We start from the raw sequence: 9,727 nt of genomic DNA, 5'->3' as shown, positions 1-9,727 counted from the left end.
CTGGAAATTTTTTAGCATTTTCTTTTAGAAGCGAGATGAAGAGGGAAATAATAAAACCTAAGAAAACTCAGAACAAAACCTCTATTTTTTTTTCTTCCTCTGATTTTTTACCCTCGAATTCTCCAAAATTCTCCTCCTCAAATCTCTGAAACCTCACTATATATACTCGATTCTCGAAGCTTCTCACCTCTTCTCCAAGAAATCCCCAAATTTTATCCCAAAATCCGAAAAAAACATCAAAACCAACCTCACATGGAACGAAACTTGGACAAATGAAAGGCGTGGATATGATTTCTCACATCCAACCGCTCCTATTTACCCGAGATTCATCCCCCGAAATCAAGAGCGCGTGAAAATGGATAAATGCTGAAAATATTCTGTCAGAGACGGTTATGCCACGTTGGAGAGAGAGGAGGAGACCATGTGCGTTGAGTTTGGGGGACGAATTCATCCGAAAACTCAGATGAGTTAAGCGAGCAGAAAACTCAGACGAGTTGAGCGAGCAGAAACGGGCTTGGGGGAATAGCAGCGGCGTTTTGGGTTCTTCACAAATTAGGGTTATAATTGCCTTTATGTTATAATTAGAATTGTCTAGTAAAGGGGGGAAAAACGGCGCGGGTCATGGTTAGGCGGGTTTGGGTGTTAGCTGGGTTGATCCTACCGGGCTGGGTAGGTTTAGTGGCGTTGGGCTCAGCTTTGGGGTGGAGAATTGGCCCAATTGGCCCCTTTTTTCTTTTTAAAAAAATTCAGCCCCTTTTTCCTTTCAACCTTTCTTCCTTTTTTCTTTCTTTAATTAACAAAATCCTAACTTAAATTTTAATATGCAAAATTAAATTCATTATCTACTATGGTATTCAAAAACTAATTACTCCTAGATTAGAAAAAGAAATTGCTAATTTAAAACTAAAAAGCTAAAAATGCAAAAATAAGCCATTTTTTGTAATTTTATTTATAATAAACCAACTAACTTACTAATTAACCTAAAATGTAAAATAAGTCCTAAATGCAAATGCGTGATATTTTTTTGTATTTTTTCATGATTTAAATAAAATACATGCACAGACAAATGCAAACAATTAACAAAAATCCTATGAAAAATCTACAGAATTGCAAATAATGGAAGATTTATTTATCTTGAATTTATGGGAGTAATTCATATACGGCAAAAATCACGTACTCACAATTATGAATCCCATTGACTGAGATTAGTTGGTTTCATCTTGTCTTGACTGCTTACCCTGTTTGATGATTTTTCTTTTGTCATAGCCATATATATAATACTTCACTAGTTTCGATTTAATTACTTCGTCCGTTTTAATTTTGTATATTTAGTAAACTTTGATACGTTCATTTTATCCTTAATGATATTCTTTTATTAGAATGATATAACATGTTTAATACCACGAGATTCAAATGATATTTTTCACATGCTATACACATTTTAGTTTTAGACTACAAGATTTAAAAATGTTGTTTGTATTCTGAGTAGTTTAAAAGGGTTTTTCGGGACTCGCCCTGGAGCGGGGCACTGTCAAAACATCCTGAGACTCACGCGTAGGACTTAATTCGGCGAGGCTTACGCCTCAAGCGTCCAACGGTGCGCCCTAAACACGCATAACACCCAACAATTATTACTCAAATCATGAGTCAAATATCCTAATTAGCACTATTGACCTTTAAAACTGGAATATGAAGATTGTGAGTAACTTAAATAACAAGTCATAATATTGCAGATTTACTAATTGAGAACAACTTGCATGAGGGTCAATATCTAAAATAGATAGCCAAAATTTATATTTTCACTTGATATTGGAGGAAATGGGCCCTCATGGTTACAATGCTGAAATTAAGAAAGTGTCATTTCTAGATCTCTTATATGTAAAAGATAGATCAATATTATGTGTAAAAGTTTGATAATAGCAAAAGGGGTAATATTCTAAATTACAACACTGGTGAAGTTTATTAATTATTTACGGTTAGGAAGGTAATAAATTTTGTTTAATAATATTTATTAAGAAATTTTGATTTTTTTATATTTAAAAGTTAAGACGTTATTATTGATTTGTATTTTTATTTATTTATTTATTATTATTATTATTATTATTATTATTATTATTATTATTATTATTATTATTATTATTGATTGGTAAAATTCCATGAGCATATTGATCTGCAGTCCTTGTCCTACCATATTGAGAAAGAGAAGAAGTTCCCTTCTCTCTCTAATTTCTCCGAAAAGAGCACCCAGCTATTTTGTTAATATATACATTAACACATTTAAAGATTTATGGGGCTTACGCCCCATACCTTGGGGCTTGTGCCTTGCCTCATAGAAAATAAAGCGTTCTGGCTCACGTCTCCGCCTTTTAAAACATCGTATCTTAAACTTAATCTTACAAACTAATGAAATGGAGGAAGTAGACAACATACTTTTTTTATTTTAAAACTTTGAAAATATTTGATAGCAATTCTATTCATAATACTATAGTATACGAAATTATTCTTTAACCATATAAAAATAGTTTGAATAGTAGTTGCATGGACTCTTCTACCCTATCTACATCTGCCACATGCACGTAGACGGGGACTATTTGTGGACTTGAAATTAATGGCCTACTCTGCATTAATATGAACTCATAATTTTCTTTGACTTTTTTCATGTATGATGAATTTTTCTGGTTTTCAATCTCGCTTGGAATATCTGTTTTGGGCTCCGACTAATTCGCATTCACAACGAAAAATCTCGCTTTGAGAATAAAGTGCTTCCTTTTAAAGACGGCTTTATACTCAAAGCTAAAACCTGAGACCCTTAATTAAGGATCAGAAAATACGTACCACTCCACCGTGATAAACAGTCTGTCTTTAATCTAATGATTATAAGTCATATACCAAGAATGCTGAAAAATTATTGCACTTCCAATGCAATTTAATTGATTGTAATAAATTATTATTCTATTTTTCAGATTGTCATATTACATTTACTATGAACAATTACTTGTTATCAGGGGCAGACCTATGCAGTGACGGACCCAAAATTTTATGCAAGCGGGTTTAATCTTAGAAGTACATAACTTTAACCGTAAAATAGTAATTGTCAAGTGTGTTCAAATAAAATATTTATACAAAATTTACGCAGCTTTAATCGTAATTTATACATACATACCGTTTTTTTTTATGAAGTGGGTTCAGTTGAACCCGCTTGCCACCACGTGCGTCCGTCACTGAACCTATGTTGGGAGGTGGGGGTCACCGGAACCAGTTAGCTTCGGTAAAAAGACTATATATATTTCATATATAGCTATATATACAGCGAGGACCCTTAAATATTTTACGTGGCCCCTTAAAATCGCAAAATCTGGACAGAGGCTCTGTGTTGTAGAAGTGCTTAAGTACCTTCACTCTCTTGATGACCTAGGTTTGAATTTGGGCTCCTACAATGCATAATTTTTTTTTTTTTTAAAGCGTTCAAATACTGGTTCCGCCTCGGCTTGTTATAGGTAAATTTTACGTAAACTCTTAATCTAATTTTACGTGGTTGAAGAAGAAATGTTCAGTTAAACTAAAAAAGATGCGATTTTTCCAACGAAGCAGTTTAGTTCATCAATATACGCATTAATGGCGATATTAGTTAGGCAATTTATTATTTCCTTTGTTTTAGCAGTCATTTCACTTTTATATATTCTCATAGAAATAGTTAGTTGGCGGACTCTCCAAATCCCAACTCAAATACTACATTAACTTTGTTTTTCCCTCCTTATTGTTCAATGTCTCTGTCATTTCTTGTACTTTTGACAGGGTGTCAACTTTCTTTTTTTCCTATATATTCACCAAATGATGAGCTGAGTTATAGAGAAATAGTGCCATAATAAGCAAACTATAATTTGTGTTTAAAGAAAATGACTAGTATTACTGGTACTGGTTATTCTTCTGGTTTGATTTTAAAGCAGAGAGAATTAGGGATAAAAGGGAATTCTTTGTTCCAATACAATGGGCTTAGAACAATAGAAAACATGAAAATGCCAGTGGGGTTTATTTCCTGGAAGCCAAAAGGTACATTAATATTTCTCTTGCTATTACTGCAATTTCAGTTCTTGATTTTCCTTTTTTTTGGTTTCCCACGCGGTATCCGGTACCCGCATTGGAGCCCGACTATATCTGGATTCGCACCGCGTAAGGCCCCATTCGGGGGGAAGCGCTCCCTACCAAGGATTTTTTCATACCCAGGGCTCGAACTCGAGACCTTGATTAAGGGAAGAGCAGTCTCATCCACTCACCACATCCTTTGGTGGTAGTTCTGGATTTTCCTGTATAGAAAATGTGACAAGAGTGTTTCTTGGCTTTGAATGTTCTTTTAATTACTAATAGTTATCCTTGATCAAATTCAGATGGTGTTGCTATTTTTCTAAGAGTTTAAGTTCTATGTACTGATAGACTAATAGTGTACAAAATATACACAACTAGGTCATGTATAAGCATCGGAGAAGCCACCTTTTTAAAGGAGTGTCAATATCGCCGGAAAATTACACTGTGTAGACAAGTAATTGTTAATATATATATACACACTATATGTTGAATCCCATGGGCAAAGCTACAGTCTATTAGATTTTAGAGGTATCTAACATATATTGAACACCCTTTGTCGAGAATTTTTTTGACTTCTTTCAAGTTTAACACCTTTGGAGAAATTCCTGGTTTCGCCACAGTTGAATCCCCTTGACTTCTTGTATATTTACCTGGCTCTTTATATTTTGACTTCACTTAATAAACATTCTGACTGTGCTACTGCCTATAAAGAATTTATAGGTATAACTATATGAACACATTAATTGATGACCTTATAAATATGGTGAATGATATAGTTTTAATGGATTATTGAGCTTCTGTCCATTTTCCTTTTGTCTAGCACCCATGAGTTGAACTCCACAACTGCTGCAAGGTCATATTTTCTGTAGCTCCATTTATTAGCATGATCTTCTTATTAATGCATGTTTACTACTAGTAGTTACAAGCTTTTTGCTCTCAATGATGCATCACTTGAGTCGGACTTTTGTTGATGTCGTGCGCTAAAAATGCATATAGGTGTATCTTAAGCATAGCACGCTCTTAAATTTGTGTAATAGCGGATTCAAAATTCCACGCGGAAACTGTGTATATGGAAAACTTGGATTATCTTTATATTTTGTGTTTTGGTTGTCGAAAATTCTAATCCAATGAAATTCTTAAAAGCAGCTGTAAAATGTGGAAGAATCAGGGCCATGGCTTCAGCTCCCAAAAGAGAAAAGGACCCAAAGAAAAGGATTGTTGTAACTGGAATGGGCCTTGTTTCAGTCTTTGGAAGTGATATTGACAATTTCTATAATAGTCTGCTTGAGGGACAGAGTGGAATCACTTTGATCGACAGATTTGATGCATCGAATTACTCCGTTAGGTTTGCAGGACAGATTCGTGATTTCTCCTCTGTAGACTACATAGACGGGAAGAATGATCGTCGTCTGGATGACTGTTGGAGGTACTGTCTCGTCGCTGGCAAGAAGGCCCTTGATGATGCTAACCTTGGTCAAGAAGTTCTTGAAGCTGTGAGTCTCAATGCTTCAAACTTTAAGTTAGAAAGAGGCGTAAGGCGGATATAGAACTTCAACTTTATGTGTTCTAAATTCTAGAATAGCGACATCAGGTTTTAGTACCTGGGTTCTAAATTTATTTTTTGCACAAAATGGCAGTCTGGTGCACTAAGCTCCCGCTATGCACAGGGTCGGGAAGGCCGAACCACAAGGGTCTATTGTACGCAGCCTTACCCTGCATTTCTACAAGGGGCTGTTTCCATGGCTCGAATCTCTCACCTCCTGATCACATGACAACAATTTTACCAATTACGCCAAGACTCCCCTTCAAATTTAATTATTGTACATATTTAGTAAAAAATTTAATACAAATATAGAGTCGGACTAAAGGTACTAGGTTCGGCATAACCCGTACGTCGACTTCTAGCTCCGCCCCTATAAGCATCCACATGTAAGAAGAATATAATCTCTTGTACAACATCAGAACCAGAAATTCATATAAGGGGATTCAAAAATATACTACAATGCCACATCTAGGATTTGAACCTGTGACTTGAAGTAATTTTTGAACCCCTTTTACCGCTACACTAAAATCTTCCTTTATGTTAAGGAGATTCAATGGTTAATATATAACCAATTTTTTTTTGTTTTTGGCCTATTTGCACAATAGTATAATTTTCCGACGAGGGCTAAACCTAACTCCACTTCTGCATTTGTATTGCAGATGGACAAAACAAGAATCGGCGTCTTAGTTGGAACTGGAATGGGAGGATTAACAGCTTTTAGCAGTGGAGTGGAATCCTTAGTTCAGAAAGGATACAAGAAAATCAGTCCATTTTTCATCCCTTACTCTATCACCAATATGGGATCAGCATTGTTAGCTATAGGTACCGGACTAATGGGACCTAATTATTCCATTTCAACGGCTTGTGCAACTGCAAACTACTGCTTCTATGCTGCTGCAAATCACATTAGAAGGGGTGAAGCTGATATTATGGTAGCAGGTGGGACGGAAGCTGCAATCGTGCCTACTGGTGTTGGCGGCTTCATAGCTTGTCGCGCCTTATCTCAAAGAAATGATGAACCACATAAGGCGTCAAGGCCGTGGGACAAGAATCGTGATGGTTTTGTCATGGGCGAAGGTTCTGGTGTCCTGGTACACAAACTCGGCCACATTCTTCCTTTTGATAAATTGGCTTTATTAGCAATAGAAATTGTTTCGCTCTGCCAAAAAATTGTCGTAGCTTTGTAACATGATGGAATTAACTCAATGTGAACAGGTAATGGAAAGTTTGGAGCATGCGTTGAAAAGAGGTGCTAATATTATAGCAGAATACTTGGGAGGAGCTGTTACTTGTGATGCTCATCACATGACTGATCCTCGTTCCGATGGGCTTGGAGTTTCATCTTGCATAACCAAAAGTTTGGAAGATTCTGGCATTTCTCCTGAAGAGGTAAGATTGCTCTTATGCTTTCTGTTTTGAAAAGCATCCTGCTCTTTCGTACGAAGTCTTGACGTAACTGGTAAAGTTACTGTCATGTGACCTGGAAGTCAGAGGTTTGAACCATGGAAACAACCTCTTATAGAAATATAGGGTAAGGCTGCGTACAATAGACCCTTGTGGTCCGGCCCTTCACTGGACCCACGCATAGTGGGAGCTTAGGTGCACCGGGCTGCCCTTTTATCCTGCACTTTGGTCCATCCTGTATATGTTCTGTACTATTTGATTGCTGATATGTTGATTGTTAAATACTTCCTCAAATAGGTGAATTACATTAACGCGCATGCAACATCAACCCTTGCTGGAGATTTGGCAGAGGTCAATGCAATCAAGAAGGTTTTTAAGGATACTTCAGAGATTAAGATGAACGGAACAAAGGTGAGAATAATCGTGTTCCAAATAATAACAACTCACATTGGTCGAACTATCATTCAAATAGATGTTTTTTCGAGCAAAATAACTTGATCGTTACTACAAACGAGGACAGGACTACTGCCACTGCCCCTTGCATGTCCTAATATCGATCGTTACAAGCAAAGAAATAGCTCTTGCCTATTTTCTTCGTGACTATCTAAGAACATCATTTCGATCAAGGTTTCATACTTTAAAGCTTATCCTATAAGGAAACCGGCTTAACTTATCTCCTTACTTTTATGATTACCTATCCAGTAAATAGTGATCAATATTGCTAGACCATCCTCTATAGCTCATTTAGCATACAGTTCATATGTGCTTAAGCTCATTCTCGTCGAATAAAACATGATCCATCTGCGTAAAAATACTACATATAGCAGTGGCTGTATAACTAGATGATGTTTAATTTGTTTACTTTTGTTGTTCAGTCAATGATTGGGCATGGACTCGGGGCCGCTGGTGGACTTGAAGCGATTGCAACGATCAAAGCAATAACAACTGGTTGGCTACATCCAACTATTAACCAAGATGTAACTACTGACCAACTCTGTTCCTCTATTTATACATTATCCTGCAGTTCAATCGCTGTTCTAAGCTCTAATTTCTTCACTTTTGCGTGTAGGATTTGGAACCTCAGGTTACGATAGACACTGTTCCAAATGTGAAGAAACAACATGAAGTGAATGTTGGTTAGTATTTTCATCCTTTGGCACAAATCTCTCATCAAATGTTGGTTAATGAGAGTATTTTTGCCTTAAAATAGAGAGGATAAATAGAAAACAAAAGCAGATACAACAGCCTCATCTAGAAGGTAGTCCAGTGTACAAAGTATCCAGCATTCACGCAAAGTCAGGGGAAGGACCGCACTCTAAAGGGTGTGATGTGTATACAGCCACCCTAATCAGGGTTGGAGCTAGAACGCGATCTGCGGGTTCGGCCGAACCCAGTAGCTTTTGTTCAAACGTTGTGTTTGTCTTTAGAAAATTCATCGAATATGTACAATTTATTAATTTAGAACCCAGTAACTTAAACAGATTAGATTCTCGAACCCATAAACTTCAAATCTTGGCTCCGCCTCTGAGTCCCTAATGCAAGCATTAGTGGCAGCTACTATTAGAGGTAGATCCAGTATTTGAAGAGGATGAGTGCACTATTGTGAATAGCTGAATTTAGAATTTACATTTGACGAGTTTAATTTTAGTCTCTTACTATAAACCTACTATACTTTTGAATTAATAGGTACAATATTATATTCTTTTAATTTTAGTGATTTTCAAATATATATCTAGAAGCAAGAACGTATCTAGGTCTTAGGATATGGGTTAACATGAACTCATACTCCTCTCCCTCCAGAAGGAGAGAAAATAAGAAAATAACAATACTATATATTTCTTGAAAATTACTTAAATATATACGCGTGCACCCATATCCTAAGACCTAGATACGCCCCTGCTTCTATGGCTCGAACAACCTCATCTAATATCTCTTATTTTCTCTCCTTTTTGCAGGTATTTCCAATTCATTTGGATTTGGAGGGCATAATTCAGTGGTTGTTTTCGCGCCTTACAATCCTTAAACAAAGTTTAAAACTTTTTTTTTTTCATATTATGAGATCATAAGATAATGACTATAATATTATGATTCATATGGTTCAAGCTTTCAATTATGATTATTTAAATACATCTAATAGTACCTATGTCCAACAACTGTTTCTAAAATTGCAGAAATTTGTTAACTTTAGGTTGCAGAAATTTTCTGTTTTTTTTTTTTAAATTTATTTATTAAATTGCAATTTTGTTTGACTGTATACAAAGGGCGACCCCGTTTAAATAGTAATCCGACCGGCTACTTGTGTAAAGATCCCAAATATTTTCCTATATGCATCATACATATATGAGAAAAATCTCTAAAATTTCATCTTGCATATATGTAATGATGTTTGTGGTAGAGGTTTGATTGTTAGTAAGTCTCCTTTCCCTTTCGTTGCAATTAGTCAAGTGGGATTGTAGTGGAAAAAACTTACCTTTACGATCAGGTGTTTATATCAAATCAATAAATATATGACATGTTTCTTCTATGTACTATGGCCGACTCATTCGTTACTAATTAAAATATGATTAATTCATGTGGTTTGGTGGAAACATCGAATGTAAATAAGTTTTTTACGAGTTGCAGTTGTCAGGTTTCGTGCATCTAGAAATGCAACGCGTTGGCTCTTGTGTGTTTCAACATAGTGAATGAGATGAAGGC

The 9,727-nt window shown here is 35.9% G+C and overlaps 1 protein-coding gene across 1 annotated transcript; it reads left to right on the top strand.

Annotated features, from left to right (window-relative positions):
* Positions 1–3,819: 3,819 nt before the first annotated feature.
* On the top strand, positions 3,820–9,494 carry LOC107767494 (3-oxoacyl-[acyl-carrier-protein] synthase I, chloroplastic). The gene is made up of 8 exons (XM_016586504.2): positions 3,820–4,050; positions 5,230–5,576; positions 6,286–6,717; positions 6,842–7,015; positions 7,328–7,441; positions 7,906–8,007; positions 8,100–8,166; positions 8,986–9,494. The coding sequence occupies exons 1-8, from the start codon at positions 3,897–3,899 to the stop codon at positions 9,051–9,053; spliced, it is 1,458 nt and encodes a 485-aa protein (XP_016441990.1). The 5' UTR covers positions 3,820–3,896; the 3' UTR covers positions 9,054–9,494.
* Positions 9,495–9,727: the final 233 nt, after the last annotated feature.

Source organism: Nicotiana tabacum, chromosome 5 (assembly GCF_000715075.1).
Source record: "Nicotiana tabacum cultivar K326 chromosome 5, ASM71507v2, whole genome shotgun sequence".
Classification (NCBI taxonomy): Eukaryota; Viridiplantae; Streptophyta; class Magnoliopsida; order Solanales; family Solanaceae; genus Nicotiana; species Nicotiana tabacum.
Note: the sequence above shows the minus strand (reverse complement) of the source record. Positions and strands in the feature narration are given on the sequence as shown.

Coding starts and splice junctions, on each gene's coding strand:
- LOC107767494 (XM_016586504.2), top strand. CDS start 3,897: ATGACTAGTATTACTGGTACTGGTTATTCTTCTGGTTTGATTTTAAAG. Junction 5,577..6,285: donor GTCAAGAAGTTCTTGAAGCT/GTGAGTCTCAAT, acceptor TTTGTATTGCAG/ATGGACAAAACAAGAATCGG. Junction 8,167..8,985: donor ACAACATGAAGTGAATGTTG/GTTAGTATTTTC, acceptor TCCTTTTTGCAG/GTATTTCCAATTCATTTGGA.